This window comes from Grampus griseus, assembly GCF_964374135.1.
Source record: "Grampus griseus genome assembly, chromosome: 18".
Lineage (NCBI taxonomy): Eukaryota > Metazoa > Chordata > Mammalia > Artiodactyla > Delphinidae > Grampus > Grampus griseus.
This window is the reverse complement of record NC_139012.1, coordinates 60,072,034-60,088,180: the sequence shown is the minus strand read 5'-3', so window position 1 is coordinate 60,088,180 and position 16,147 is coordinate 60,072,034. Positions and strand designations below refer to the sequence as shown.

At 42.7% G+C, this 16,147-nt stretch overlaps 1 protein-coding gene across 1 annotated transcript in view; it reads left to right on the top strand.

Annotated features, from left to right (window-relative positions):
* Positions 1-3,410: 3,410 nt before the first annotated feature.
* The window catches only part of HTR2A (5-hydroxytryptamine receptor 2A), a gene marked incomplete at both ends in the record, with an annotated part of 55,730 nt that continues 42,993 nt past the window's right edge, over positions 3,411-16,147 (top strand). Inside the window, 2 exons of the mRNA XM_082675709.1 lie at positions 3,411-3,822; positions 6,942-7,142. Coding sequence (XP_082531835.1) covers positions 3,411-3,822; positions 6,942-7,142 — 613 coding nt within the window. The remainder of the gene's footprint in view (positions 3,823-6,941; positions 7,143-16,147) is intronic.

Here is a 16,147-nt window from a genome sequence, read left to right as displayed (position 1 = left end):
AAATAAAATTTAGTATCCCATTGGACAAAATAATTAAAAAGCATTTAGGAGTCTCCCTGAGTCTGCTTTTCAATATATGCTATCAATTCATATATTCCTTCAAAATGCATCTACCAAGGACATCCCATTAAAGGACATCATGCTTGGTATTGAGGGTATAGAGATGAATAAGAAGTTCACCATCTAATAAAGATGACAGACATGTAAACAGGTAATTATAAATCATTCATTCATTCAAATATACCTAGGCACCATACCTTGAACAACAAAAACATAGCCTTTGCCCTCATGGGGCTTACATACAGTGTGAGAAGTGTTCACACAGAAGACTGTAGAAGGTGCTATAGCCTCTGCCTACACAGGGAAGGAGTGCCACAGAAAACTCTCTAACAGTAAGCTCAACAACAATAACAATTAACCTTTTCTGAGGGTGTAAAAGGTGCCAAGCACATATGTAAGTTTATTTAACCCTCACATCAATCCTCTGAGGTAGGTATTATTATTCCCTATTTACAGGTGAGGAAATCACAGCACAGAGAGGTTAAGCAGCTTAATCAAGGTCACACAGGTGGTAAGCGGTGGCCTGGGATTCTCAGAGGACATAACACTGGAACTGAGCCTTGAAAGCTGAGTAGGAATTTGCCAAATGGACACAAAAAGGGGGGTGGTGGGAGTATTCCAGACACAGGAAACTGCCAGTACCAATGCTTAAAAATCCTCAGAAACTTCCAAGTTCATCCGCATGTAGGCTGCTGGTAGGAGAGTTACAGGAGTCCAGGCCTGAAAAGGGGGAGCGGTGGGCTTGGGCAAAGACAGAATGCATGTGCCTTACAGAGACTGAAGGAATGCAAACACAAACTGCAGGGGTTTTTAGTAATATCAATAAGAACATTCATAAGAATTAACATGGCTAACATTCTTCAAGAGCAGTCAGACACGGGGTACATGTTTCTACTCGTTATCGCATTTCAGCTTCATTACGATCAAAGGGAGCAACTAGATTGTCCGGGGTTCTGCTGCTTATGAGTTACACAGCTGCGGTTCAAAACTAGGGAACTCTAACCCCAAAGCCTGTGCTCTCTCAGCTGCTGGGTCTACAATACGTGGCAATCACCCCTTACCCTCACCCACCCAACCCCTACTCGGGAAGCAGAGGGGCAGTGAGGAGGGACCTCATGCTCCAGCCCAGGAGACAATGATGCAGCCGCCTTTAACCAAAGAAGTGAGAGCTGGGGGCTGGAGAAGAGATTTGAGAAATACATACACAGAGGTGGCACTGGAGACCTTCTTAAGATCGGGCCGTGAGAACGAGGAATAGATGTGGAAAGAGATGATGAATCCTTTACCAAGTGAACAGGTGGAAATAAGCACTGAGAGGTGGGCAGCGGGATGGGAAAAAAAAAAAAAGATGCTAAGGTCAAGGTCTACCTAGGCTAGGGATAGAAGGGCCTGCTGGGCAGCTAGATATTTAGGTTGGGAGCTGAGGAAAATAACCCACCGTGAAGGTACAGATTTGACCAAAAACATGTTGAAGGCATGGGAGGAGGTTAATTTGTCTAGGGAAAATGTAAAGAATAAGATGGACAGAAACCCAGAAAACTATTCAGGAAAAAATCCATTTTCCCACCTGTAAAAATAAGGATACACACACGCACCCACACACACACACACAGCCCCTGACATATCTACCTTCTTGAAAAATCTGAGGAGCTTTCTTAGAAGTAAAGCTGGTTGTCCTTTAGTGTTACCTCTGGAGAAACCAACTTATTCTCTTCCACATGTGAGGTACTGAATTACTTCTAGGGGGTATATTTCTGCCGAAGAAAATAAGCTAGTTGAGTGACGTATGTATTTAATAATAAACAGTACTGATAGTTTATCAGCGTTATCACCAAAAATCTGCTCGGCCACTCCGAGCCCAAGTCACCGATGTCAGTAATTCCACTTCAGGCACAAGCTCGGTGGGCTCTGCGTGGAAGCACCGATGCTCCTAGGATATACCGTTCTCTGGCTTTATTTACGTTCTCTCTTCACCCTTCACCCTAAAAAACGTCTCAGTGGGGCTTACCTGCCTTAGGAATCTGTACAAAGGGCGATTTCTCCCGTTTCTCTCTTTTTAAAAAACAATGGAAAACTTCCCACTGTTAATATGTAGCAAAAAGAGGGAAGAAAAATAAAGCCCGTCTGGTCCGCCCTCCCTGGCTGTTGCTACCTTGCAGTTTATGACACACAGATAGAGGGAGGGCTGCCGGAGTGAACGAGGCGGCCCGGCAGCAAGTCCATTCCCGGGGAAACCACGAGCGCCCGTGTGCAGGCTCCTCTGCCTACTTTGTGCCCTGCGATGTCTTCTGTGCGACTTTGAGAGGGGCTGGGGACGATGTCTCACCGCGCGCCCGGCCCAGGCGAGCCCCGCGGGAGGGAGGGAGGGAGGGACCCAGCCAGGCGGGGGCAGAGGGAGCCGCCGCGGACCTTGCAGCGCTGGAACTGGCTCGACTCTCCCAGGCAGTTTTTGAAGTCAGCAAAACAGAAATCGAATTACTATGACGCTGGTGGACGACGCTCAGGGAAAAAGGGGCTTTCTGCCGGCTTAATCGCCATGAGAGATGCAGCGAGTCACCGAACAGCCAAGTGTGTCTACCGTGTGGACCCTGAAGACCGACCTATGTAAGTCAGGCTGCTGTATTTTATTGCTGTATAATTTTCTTTCTGGCTTGAAAGGCTGCTTGGCCGAAATGTAAGCGTTTCAGTGAGAATCTCTAGAGTGGAAAGTTGTCTGCTGATCTTTGCTGAAGACTTTTTCTTTCTTTGATTAACTAAGCCACATGATACAAGCTGACATTCCTGCCGGCAGCCGTGGCGATTCAGCCTAAGACTGACGGAGACCTATAACCCAAAGTACATCCAATTACTATGGAATTAACCCTGGCTGTATTTTTAATTGACTGTCAGTGTAGAGTACCTCCAGCCCCACTGTTTTGGATGGCTTGCTGTTTTAACGCTGCCGTGGCTCAACTAGTATTATCAGCATAACCAACCGAATGAGACAGAGCTAAGAGAGATTCCCGGTAGTTACAAAACTTTTTTTTTTGGCCAGGATCACATTTTTCTCCCTGACCGCTAAAAACGCAGCAACCTGTATGTTAAAAGTTCATTCTGCTTTTTTGCCCTTGCCTTGGAGAAAAAAATCAAGCCAGACAAAGGATTCTACTGAAATTGTGAAGGAAGGAAATATAAGGAAGCCACCGCAGTTCTTTAACTACTATTGTAATAATGGGAGAAAAAAAGCCAACCAAAGAAGCCCAGCACGTACGCCAGCCTGTGACAGAGCATGGGGACGTAAAGCTGAATGGTGAGCAGAGCCTGTAACTCGGTTTTTCGGTACTTCATCTGCTACAAGTTCCAGCTTAGACATGGATATTCTCTGTGAAGAGAACACTTCTCTGAGCTCAACTACAAACTCCTTAATGCGATTAAATGACGACACAAGGCTCTACAACAACGACTTTAACTCCGGAGAAGCTAACACTTCGGATGCGTTTAACTGGACAGTGGACTCAGAAAATCGAACCAACCTTTCCTGTGAGGGCTGCCTGTCACCACCCTGCTTCTCCTTACTTCATCTCCAGGAAAAGAACTGGTCTGCTTTGTTGACAACTGTAGTGATTATTCTAACCATTGCTGGAAACATACTCGTCATCATGGCAGTGTCCCTAGAGAAAAAGCTGCAGAATGCCACCAACTATTTCCTGATGTCACTTGCCATAGCTGATATGCTGCTGGGTTTCCTTGTCATGCCCGTGTCCACATTAACCATCCTTTATGGTGAGTGGCGTTGGTTTCCCAGCTGTACCCACACTGGTAACAAAGCATGTGCATGTTATTAGCAGATGAGTCAGGGCTCACGGGACAAACTAAGAGCAGGGCTTTGTTTATACAGGAGGGTCTACCATGTTATACTGCTTAACTTTTACTTTTAAAATGAGACCTCACATTTTAAGAAATCAGACAACCTGTCACGTGTGATCACTGGAGAGTTTTGTGCTTTGAAACATGTATATTTTATGCAGGGAGATAAGGTGTTGTGCTGAAAAACATGTACATTTTATGTAGAATTATAAAGGTCCCAACACAGTCATGAAGCAATGACATCTGTCGTTCTGAATCCACTTGGTTTTCGCTCCTTTATATTCTCAACCAAATATTACAGACCTCAAGACAGGACAGTTTTATCTTTGTCACACTGTTTTCAGCACTTCTAATGGAGTAAAACTTTCCCTATTACCTTGGAACATTTGCAGAGAAAATATTAGTGGTGCAGTAGGTTTACTGTTAAAATATGGAGTCTCCATTAGAATAAATGAATTATACCAGTTTTAAATTGTTCCCTGCCCAGAGAAGCTAATTTGGAAGTGTGCCTTTGAATTAGAACCTCAACTCTTTAAAAATGCATAGGCATAAACTCCTCCCGTCTGGTTTGGAGGAGGGTGGGAAACACATGGGAAGAGATTAATCTTGCTTTTTTCTCAATAGAGTTTGAAAGAGTCAGACCTCTCAGCAAGTAGGCAGACACTGGGATGGCTTCAGCGGGAAGCAGAATGTGATATTCTTTACAAATTATGAGTAATACAGCTAGATTTCTCTCTTTAAAAGGGGGCAGAGAATCTTCAGACTGCTGATACAGGCACACCGGCAGTCACGCAGGGCTAGAAACAAGTTATGAGCGCTGTCTTTTAGAAGGGATGTTCTGGCCAAGTCTTAAGTGTTAAGAAAAAAAAAAATCAACCCAGCCCCAAGGAATATGGAGGAGGAAGGAGGTGAGCAATGGAGCGCAGGGGCGCCGGTTTACACAAGGTCGATAGTGCTCTTTGCAAGGGCAGCCTCCGCTTGACCACTCACAATGTCACACCAGGATGATTTGATTAAATTCGCCTGTCATTGCCCAGACATCCTGGAGAGGTTCCCGCTTCCTAAAACCCCGCTGCGTTGAAGGCAAACTCCAGGAGTGGGAGATGACTCTCAGAGGGCCTGTCCGGGAACCAAAAGCCCGGTGGGGGGGTGGGCGGGGGGACCTCCGAGCGGCAGGTGGACCCCCGAGTTGCCCGTGGGGACGAGCAAAGGCCAGCCGGGTTAGAAAGCCGACATCTACCCGGAGCCTCCGGCTCGGGGTGCAACGGCGCCCCCTGGCGGCCACCACTCTGCGCACAGCTGGTTCCTGCCCAGAGATGCCTGGGCAGGCATCTGAACTGTCCCTGAACTGGTCCTGTCCCTGAACTGGTCCTCCGGACACCGCTGGGTGGCTGAGGAAATGCCCCCTCCTTATCCCCACCACGGAAACCCCAACTACGGCCCGCGGCTGCCTCCTTGCAGAGAAAACTCCTCCCAGGCTCAACATCAGTTCCGACCAGGCAAAGCATGGCTTCCCCCCAGGCACTGCTAAGAAAAGTTCTCTCCTTTTAGCTCAAGCTCTCTGCAAATGGTGTGAAAGGCACCAAGTCCAACCTGTATCCTGCACCCTTTACTTTTCTAAATATCGGTGGTGGCATTTTGGTAGAGAGTATGTTTGTGACTAGAGAGTCCGTTCAGCTCTGTGGATCTAGAATGCCGTGAAAGAAAGGTGGTCTTCATAATTTTCCTTCTCACATGTGCACAGATTTAACACCATTGCTTATATTATCAAAACTAATTAAGGTTTATATAACCATTTGATCTCCCTCTAAAACAAACAGGAGACTGCGTCCATAAGGCATACCCTGCCTTCCTAGTGCAGCAGGTGACTTCCTGCAGTGCATCTCACAGGGGAATCCTCTGGGTAGCTTTAAATCACTTTAATGTTGGGGGGCGCCCTCCACCCACCCTGCTGGGCATCAGGACCTACAGAAAAGCTGTCCAGCTGATTCTAATGTGCAGCCCTGGGTGAGAACCACTGCCCTAGGCAGACGTTACCCAAGTGTGGTCCCTGGACCGGCAGCGTCAGTACCAGATGGGAAATTGTTAGAAACGCAAATCCCCCTGCGTCACTGCACTTTCAGAATCAGAACCCCTGGAGATGGGGTCCAGGAGTCCCACTGTAAGAAACCACCTCAGATTCGGAGGCTTGTTAAAGTTTGAGCACCACTGCCCTGAAACACTTCTCAGGACAAGAATACCATGCTTTTCTTTACCACTGTCTTCATTTTCACCCCACACCCCCCAAGTTTGAGTTTAACCCCCAAAGTATTGTTAGGTAATAATTTTTCATTTTCACAAAGAAATTCCCAATCTGGCTTTTTAATCATTTCTTCATTCACACCAGTAGCACTTTTGAGAGACCACTAGATGCCATCACTGTGCAAGACTGAGCAGTTGTAATAATGGCTGAGAGACGGCCTAACCTCAGGGAACCCACAATCTGTGAAAGATATGTGAATAAATAATGACAGCACACTGCAAGAGGTGCTTCAGTAGAGGAACCCATAGTACCTCATAGCTCCTGACCTAAGTCATCTAAAACAAAAAGGAGGGACTTCCCTGGTGGCGCAGTGGTTAGGAATCCGCCTGCCAATGCAGGGGACACGGGTTCGAGCCCTGGTCCGGGAAAATCCCACATGCCATGGAGCAACTAAGCCCATGCGCCACAAAAAAAAAAAAAAAGAGGTAGATTTTGTTAGGCAGAGGAGACAGAACGAGAGAAACCCCAGGGAGACACACCCTGAGTTTACAACACACCAGCATGATTCCAGCCACAAGAAGTTTTCAAACCTTGTATTCACCCACTGCAATCTTATTGTAGTTAAGTACAGTTGCCATCAGGCTGTTTTGAAATATTGAAAATGTTAATATCTTGTGTTGCCCTTTGCTGTTACCTGTGCCTTTTCCCAGGATGGAAACTGTTCAAACAGGGTAAATTCCACACACCAGAGAAGGTCAAGGTCGCTAACTGATGCTTACCTTCTGCATCTTAGGGTACCGGTGGCCTCTGCCTAGCAAGCTCTGTGCTGTCTGGATTTACCTGGATGTGCTCTTCTCCACGGCCTCCATCATGCACCTCTGTGCCATCTCCCTGGATCGCTATGTTGCCATCCAGAACCCCATCCATCACAGCCGATTTAACTCCAGAACTAAGGCATTTCTGAAAATAATTGCTGTTTGGACTATATCAGTAGGTAAGTAGGAACGGTATTTTGGAATCTCATTTGCAATGACAGTTCATGCCTTCTAAGTAGACCTGTCCTGTTTTGTTGCACTGAACCCTGACACCCTGAATGTACTGTTTTGCTTGTTGCAAGACGTGTTATAGTAATTATTAGATTTGCTTTAGGAAAGAAAAATCTGTTAATGTCACTGGCTGGCAACATAAATTTGTATTTTTTTGCACAGGTAAAAACATATACACCGATAGAGCCAAACGTGAGAATAACTGTGCCATGGCCACCTCCAAACACTTTCCCCATCTCACACTTTCAAATTCACTCAATTCAAGTTTCTAAATTCCTAGATCTTGAGTTTCCCAGAGACCTCAGTGTTTATAATCACTGGACTTGTGGTCAGTATAAGAATACAGAGCCCTATACTGGAGAATACACAGCTTCTGGGGGATAGAGAAGGTACCAGGTGCCGTAATTCAGGAGGAGAAAGAAAGTGAGGACAGAGGATGGTGGCAGAAGTACCCAGCACTTACTGTAAACTTCCTCCTCCTCCTCTTATGATAAAACATGCCAGAGGATTTCAACCCACTTCACTCGGGTTGATTACACACCTTCACCTGTTGCCAGTATTGATCTCCTCTCACACACCTAACAGGAAAGCCCAGGTAGGGGAAGCTAAAGGAACAGCTCCCAGGCAGCTAAGTCAATTGCACCTGTCCCCTAAGCAGGCTTGGTTCATAACCAAAAATTCCCTGGGATTTGTTTTAAAGTTGCCAAGTGGGAACGATGTGCCTGCTTACGGCCACATGGGTGCCAGTATCTACTAACATGAGAAACGGATTTGGTGGCAGGCTTGACATCAAGGACTCCAAACCCTGTTTGCACTGCTGAACTTAATAAGTTCCTTCCTGGGAAACAGAGGTCGCTCCCAAAATACGCTTGGAGTTTCTGGGCCTGTGCAATCTTGGACTCATCCTACTAGGATCAAGAGAATGAAGGACTAGTGGTTCTCGATCCCAGCTGCACATAAAAGCCCTGGGGAGAGTTCTGATTTCATTGGTCCATGGCAGGGCCTGGTGACTGAGGTGCAGCCAGGGTTGAGGAATGAGACAGACAGTTGCTGAGGGAAATGCCATTAGAGGGGCAAGAATAACGTGAATGAAGCGAGCCAGGCTATTGTCAAGTTTACGTAGCTTTACCCTGGACACTGTCCCATTGGTGAGACAGACGCTGGGAGAGTCACCCAATTTATTACCCTCAGCCGCATGCCACCCCTCTCCCTGCCTTAGTCAAGCTTAATAAGAGCGGTAGTAGTAAGGGCCGTTTCTGAGCAACGACCAGAGACACAGTCATGTTCAAAGCACCTTATGGAAAATAAGCTGCAGAGAAATAAGTTGCACAGGATGACACAGCTCATAACCAGGAATCACCCTGGGTCAGTCCTATTTGAAAGCCTTACACCCTTACTACTGCCCAGTAAGACAGTCTGCTTCCTCTCCCTCCAGCCATCACCCCAGGAGGCAGGCAGGCTGGAATGAATAGTTGTGGGGTGATGGTCAGGGGTCATGATCCATTTGGCCAAACTTTTACTGCATAACTACTATGTGCTTGGCACTGAATATACTAAGGTATACATTCAGAGATCTCTGACCACGTGGTCGGGGAAGGCAGATAAGAAAACATAAGAAACGCTGAAGTTGCGTAGGCTGTATATGTGTGTCTGTGAGATGTGTGTCTGAGGAGTTGGTAAAGGTAAGATAATAATGTCTGTTCTAGTGAAGGGGCTTAGCATAGATAGCCTCCCGAATTGTTTTTCTAGTGTTTCTATTTCCATTGTTGTTTTTTTGTTGTTGTACATTTAAATCCTTAGGGTAGACTTTTTGTATATGGTCTAACATGTTTTCTTCTACCAATTATTAGAGCCTTTTCAGTATCTATTGATATCAGTTTTTCCCCTTCAATTTCCTGATGTATCTCATTTTCATATTAAACTGCCCTTTCATGCCTGGAATGTATTCATGAATGAAATTGGATTTCTATGACTTTGTTAGTTGGTTTATTATTCTTATAAGGTTTCTTTCTGTAGCCTTATTAAATTTGGGAGGGTTCTGATTTTCCCCTAAGGTCTTGAAATATTTAGTAGGAATGTACTTTAAAGGTTACATAGAATTTAGTTCAAATCTTTCTCGTCCTGGTGCCTTTTCAAATGGTGTCTTTAATTATATCACAAACCTCTTCAAATTTTTTCATTTACATTTTCTACATTGTATGAAGCTAATAACCCAGAACAAAGTTTAAGTTATCTTTTGTGTTGATTCTTTTATCATTATTAAGTGTAATGCTATTTGTTTTAAACTCTGCTTCATCTGATACTAGTATAGCTATGCCAGTTTTTTTACGTTGTCATTTTCTGGATATATCCTATTCCATCCTATATACTGTCAAACTCCTTTCTGACTTAATATTAAGTACATTGTAAGAAGCATATAAAGTTGTTTTGTTTCTATCTAGTCAATCTGTCTTTTTCTGTTTAAACTTTTGAAGATTGCCATTTTTTTTAATAAATTTATTTTTGGCTTTGTTGGGTCTTTGTTGCTGTGCGCAGGCTTTTTCTAGTTGTGGCGAGCAGGGGCTGCTCTTCATTGTGGTGCATGGGTTTCGCATTACAGTGGCTTCTCTTGTGCGGAGCACGGACTCTAGGCACGAGAGCTTCAGTAGTTGTGGCTCACAGGCTCTAGAGCCCAGGTTCAGTAGTTGTGGCACATGGGCTTAGTTGCTCCATGGCATGTGGCATCTTCCTGGACCAGGGCTCAAACCCGTGTCCCCTGCATTGGCAGGCGGATTCTTAACCACTACGCCACCAGGGAAGTCCCCAATCTGTCTTTTAATTGGAATATTTAGTTCATTTACATTTAATGTAACCCAGATATATTGGGCTTAAATTTACCCTCTTACAATTTTCTTTTTATTTCCCATTTATTTTATATTCCAGATTTTCTCCATTCTTGCCTTCTTTTAGACTAATCAAGAAGTGTTAATTCATTATTCCCCTTTATAAGCTTGTTAAGTTATCCCATTCTTTTAAATCCTTTTAGTGATTACAGCATTCATTTTTGACCTAAAGGAGGCTAATACAAATTACTTGTATCACCTTTGTTTTTTTGTTTATGGCTGTGTTGGGTCCTCATTGCTGTACGCAGGCTTTCTTTAGTTGCAGCGAGCGGGGGTTATTCTTCATTGAGGTACGTGGGCTTCTCATTGCAGTGGTTTCTCTTGTTGCGGACCATGGGCTCTAGGTGTGCAGGCTTCAGTAGTTGTGGCACACGGGCTCTAGAGCACAGGCTCAGTAGTTGTGGCACACGGGCTTAGTTGCTCCCCAGCATGTGGGATCTTCCCGGACCAGGGCTCGAACCTGTGTCCCCTGAATTGGCAGGGGGATTCTTAACCACTGTGCCACCAGGGAAGCCCCTTATCTCTTCTTAACTGATGCAAAAACCTTAGAATATTTAACTCAATATTGTTATTTTTATAAAAAAAACTTTTATAACATTTTTATTTTGTTTTCCTTTTAAGCATATTTTTGTTCAGTATAGAATTCAAATTTGGCAGTTATCTTTTTTCAGCAATTTATGGGTAACATTCTAAAGTTCTAGCTTATATTGCTTCTTTGTGAGAACTCTGCTGTCAGACTTATTGTTCCTTAGAACAGGGGGGTCCCCAACACCCGGGCCATAGACAAGTACCTGCCTGCAGCCTGTGAGGAACCGAGCTACACAGCAGGAAGTGAGCAGTGGGCAGTGAGCGAGCGAAGCTTCATCTGCCGCTCCCTATCGCTCTCATTACCGCCTGAACCATCCCCCCGCCCCTTCCCCCTGTCCGTGGAAAAATTGTCTTCCATGAAACTGGTCCCTGGTGCCAAAAAGTTTGGGGACCACTGCCTGAGAAACTACCATCTCTTACCACTCTCTGCTGCTTTGGGATTTTTTCTTTGTATTTTAGCAATTTTACTATGATGTGCCTAGATGTGGGTTAGTTCTGGTCTTAACCTACATGGTGTTTGTACTGATTCTTCAGTTTGTAGCTCAATGCCTTTTGTCAGTTGGGGAGAACTCTTGACCGTTATCTTTTCAAATATTGCTTCTGCCCCATTCTCCCTTCCCCCACCCACTTCTTAGACTCCAATTTCTTGTATGGTAGAACTTTTACCCATGTTTATGACTCAAATGCTTTTCTACATTTTTCACCTTTTTTCAATTCTTACTTGAGTCTGGATAATTTTACTGACTTTTCTTCTCCTGGGTTACTAATCCTCTCACCAGCTATTTCTAATTTGCTATTTAAACCTATATACTTTATTTTTAATTTGTTACTGCATATTTAGTTTTAGAATTGCCACTTGATTCTTTTTATAGATTCTGGTTCTCTGGAATAACTCTCCATGTTTTCATCTATTTTCTTAAATACTAATCACAGGTATCTGGGTATCTGAGTAACCCGGGAATTTCTATTTTCTGGGGTCTTTTTCTGCTTGGTTCTGTCAGCTGGTAAGCCTGGTAATTTTATTAAACACTGACAATGGGGGAGAAAAATGTGGATACTCCACTGATGTTCTCATTCTTCAGACAGGGGTCCTTTAACTTTAGCAGGCAGTTAGAATAGGTCCCCTAAATCCAATCAGGGATTAAGCTAGGTTTAGGCTGAGTTCTTGTAACCACTGGTCTGTTTTCAGTTTGCCCTTACACCTGGGATATATTCCTCCATGAGCTCAGACGGAGGACCAAGGTGTTCTCCATTTTGAAGAGCCCTCAACTCCAGTTTCTGTCTCCTCAGCCCTATAAGGCTGCTAACTCTTCCTGAAAATTTTTTAATTGGGAGTACAGTTGATTTACAATGTCATGTTAGTTTCTGCTATACAGCAAAGTGAATCAGGGGCTTCCCTGGTGACACAGTGGTTAAGAATCTGCCTGCCAATGCAGAGGACACCGGTTCGAGCCCTGGTCTGGGAAGATCCCACATGCCGCGGAGCAAATAAGCCCGTGCACCACACCTACTGAGCCTGCGCTCTACAGCCCACAAGCCACAACTACTGAGCCCGTGTGCCACAATTACTGAAGCCCACACACCTAGAGCCCGTGCTCCACAAGAGAAGCCACCACAATGAGAAGCCCGCGCACAGTAACGAAGAGTAGCCCCCGCTCGCCACAACTCGAGAAAGCCAGCACACAGCAAAGACACAACACAGGCAAAAATAAATTAATTAAAAAGTCAATCAGTTATCCATATCCACTCTTTTTTAGATTCTTTACCCATATAGGTCATTACAGAGAATTGAGTAGACTTCCCTTCTCTAGAGTAGTGTGTATATGTCTCTACTCAACCTCTCCATCTGTTCTTCTAACAAGTTGGTAAGCGCCTTAAAGGGAAAGGAGGCTCATACTATTACCTTACTTTTTTCCTCTTCCCTTCACTCCAGAATCCTAACCCCTGAAATCCTGACTGCTTAGACAGCCCTAACACCAGTTTTTGATCTCCCAATCCCCACTTAGACACAGTTTGGGGCCTTGAATTTTGCTTTATTTGACATTAATATTCCATACCTCCTCCTCGTTTGAATCTTTCCAGGCTATCTTTTCTCACCTCTTCATTTTTAATATCTTTGTTCTTTTGTTTAATAAACATATTTTCACAAGTAACTTACAGATGGATTTTTTTAAATAAAATCTGACAGTCTCTGCCTTTTGCTATTGAAAGTCAGCCTGTCTCCATTTACTGTGACCATTGACATAATTGGTTTTATTCCTCCCATTTTATATTCATCATGTATCTTTCTTTGTAAGAGTTCATTTTCTTCCCCATTTCATGTTTGCTGACTTACACAATGTTTTCTTCATTTCCTTCGCCCCATCCCGTTAGTTTGAATTTCTACTTGGCTTTTCCACTCCTTCGTGATTATAGTCCCATCCCAAATAATCATTACACTGATATTTCTATTATTATATACAAAATAAATAACCCCACTAAATCGTTTTATTTCCTCATTCACCCCGAGTCCCAATTCATAGGTTTTTCTATAATTTTAAAGTAACCTAGTGGCACAATAGATCTTAAGTCAAAAAATGTAGAAACCATAAAGATCAATATAGACATAGCTGACTACACTAGAAATAGTACATTTTATGTGGCTAAAATCAATATAAACAAAGTTGAAAGAAAAATTTCAATGTCTGTGAATAACAGACCAAGGGTTGCTACCCTTAACATACAAAGAGCACCCACATTTTGATAAAAAATGAAAAGACAAGCAACCCAACAGGGAAATAAGCAAACTATATGAACAGGCAATTCACAGAAAGTTAAATGGACAAAGTTCATAAGAAACGCTCAGCCTTTTTACAGTCATGGAAATGTAATTTAAGACAACAATGCAGTACTATCACCCATCTGATTGGCAACATTGAAATGAGTGAAAACACCCACTGCAGTTTTGGATATGGTGCCCTATGTACTCAGATTCTGTTTGTGTGAATTTGAATTGTTTGTTCTTGGACAATCTAGCAAGAGTTATTCAATATTAAAATGTGACCTACCAACCCCACTTGAGAGAATCTGTTCTACAGAAACACAGAAGTACACTTAAGAATCTATGGGAATTTGGGGAAATAGCAGAAAAGTGGAAAGGCTAGGGCATGGCTGAATGTATTATTTTTGCCTAAATTATGGAATATTTTGCAGCTCTTAAACATATCGAGTTGGGGTTATTTGATATTCCACCGGAGGAATATTAAGTGCAAAAAAATAAAACAAGTTGCAGTGTGGTATGCACGGTCTGGGCCCATTCGAGTAAGATAATAGTAATGATATATGGATACATTTACATATTAGCACTGACAAACTACTGAAAGATTTCACACTTGTCAAGAAGGTAAAATTAGCCATAAGAACAAAATAATACCATTTACAGCAACATGGATGGACCTAGAGATCGTCATACTGAGTGAAGTAAGTCAGACAGAGAAAGACAAATATCATATGATATCGCTTACATGTGGAATCTAAAAAAGGGTACCAGTGAACTTATCTACAAAACAGAAACAGTGTTACAAATGTAGAAAATAAACTTATGGTTACCAGTGGGTAAGGGATGGGGAGGGATAAATTGGGATTGACATATACACACTACTGCGTATAATATAGATAACTAATAAGGACCTACCATACACCTGAAACTAACACAACATTGTAAATCAACTACACTCCAATAAAAATTTAAAAGAAATGTATACAACATAAAAAAGGTAAAATTAGAATGATCGTTATATTTTCCCTTATATATTTCTGTAGAGTTTTGCCACAAGTATGATGATGATGAAAGTGCTTTAGATGATCAAGAATGAAACAGTTACACCTGCATCATGGGAGGGAGGGCTCTATGGAGGAGGTGGCTGACCCTCAAAGTCTGCGAGGATCTAACAGATGGCAACCTTGGTGACCACATCATAGATTACTCAAGTTTTCTTGCACTGAGTATTTCTGCAATTAGCCTCTTCTTTCCCCTCCTTACTGCAACCGGCTTGGTCATCTTATTTTCGCCAAGGATTCTATCTAACTCTGAGGAAAATGAACATAATTACAAATCAGTTGAGTTTTCTACTTGTGAGCTTCTCTGAGTAAAGAAGTGATAAGAGTAAAGATTGAAGCATTAGATTAAGAATGATCCTGAGGTTCTCTGGATTTCATTTTGCCTTCATAAACCCAGTTCCCTTGATCAGGGGAAACCATGACTTCAACTACAACATATAAAATGAGCAAACCTTTTCCTCATGATGATTGCCTTGCTAATGCCATGTGAGAAGAGAAAGTAATGCTACTTATTCCTTGACCATCCTTAGCAGGTTAAAGTACATATTAGATAGAAAATGTGAAAATGACTATTTTCACATTGTCATACCCTGACAAGCAAGCAGAGACACCAATTTAATTTTTTTCTTGTGCTCATTTCATTGCAGAAATATATTTGCAGCTCATAGAGTAATTTTGAAGTATCATGAGTGTAAATAAGTTTTTCCTCCTCAAGGCTAAGCATGACTTTGTATTTTATGCACTATTACTTTTATAATAGGAGAGACAAGCTGTGTCCATTTATTTTGTCCTTTGCCTTCACAAACTGGGACACCACACATAGAACCCTAAACTAAATGCTTAGAACACTGGGTCCAACCTCATGCCTTCAGGCAGGTCAAAAAACCTACCTTCCTAGACAGTGCGGCTGAATAAGGCAGGTTTGAGGGAGAGTGAAAATGATATATGTCACTATAGTTTTAAATTGTACTTATCTGATCATATAGTATTCTGAGGATCTTTTCATGTTTGTGAGCAAATGTATATTATGTTTTCTATGGTTGGCTGCTTAGTTTTTGCTGTAGAATTTGGTGGTTATAAGCAAAAGCCTGGAGCCAAATATCTGGCTCTGTCCCCATAAGCTGTGTAACCTTGGGCAAGTTACTTAACCTCTCTGCACCTTCAGTTCCTGATGAATAAATGATAACAGTACATATAATGATTAAATAAATACAGCATTTGTCTCATAAATGTTAAGAGCTGACAACATCATTTGAACTCCTTTCTGTGAGGTTCTTGGACTTTTCCTAACATAAAGCAGAAGAATTAACTTTGTCTGTATTTTCACGATTTGTGTATTCCCAGTGTGTTGTCACTTGCCATTGTTTATAGTGGTTTTCTTTTCCCCCACATGGACTTTTATGTAATTTTATCTATAAATGTTCTTTTCTCCTTAACGGCTTCTGAGTTTTGAATCATGACTAAAATTGCCTTTCCCACTGCAAAGTTATAAGAGGAATTTCTTCCATATTTTCTTCCATTATTTTTATGGTTTTGTTTTATACATTTAAGTCTTTGACCCATTCAGGATTTAACCTGTGGTTCAATCTTATTATTTCTACACAGCTACTCATTACATCACTTATTTCCCCCACTGATTTGATATGTCACCCTTAGTACACTCA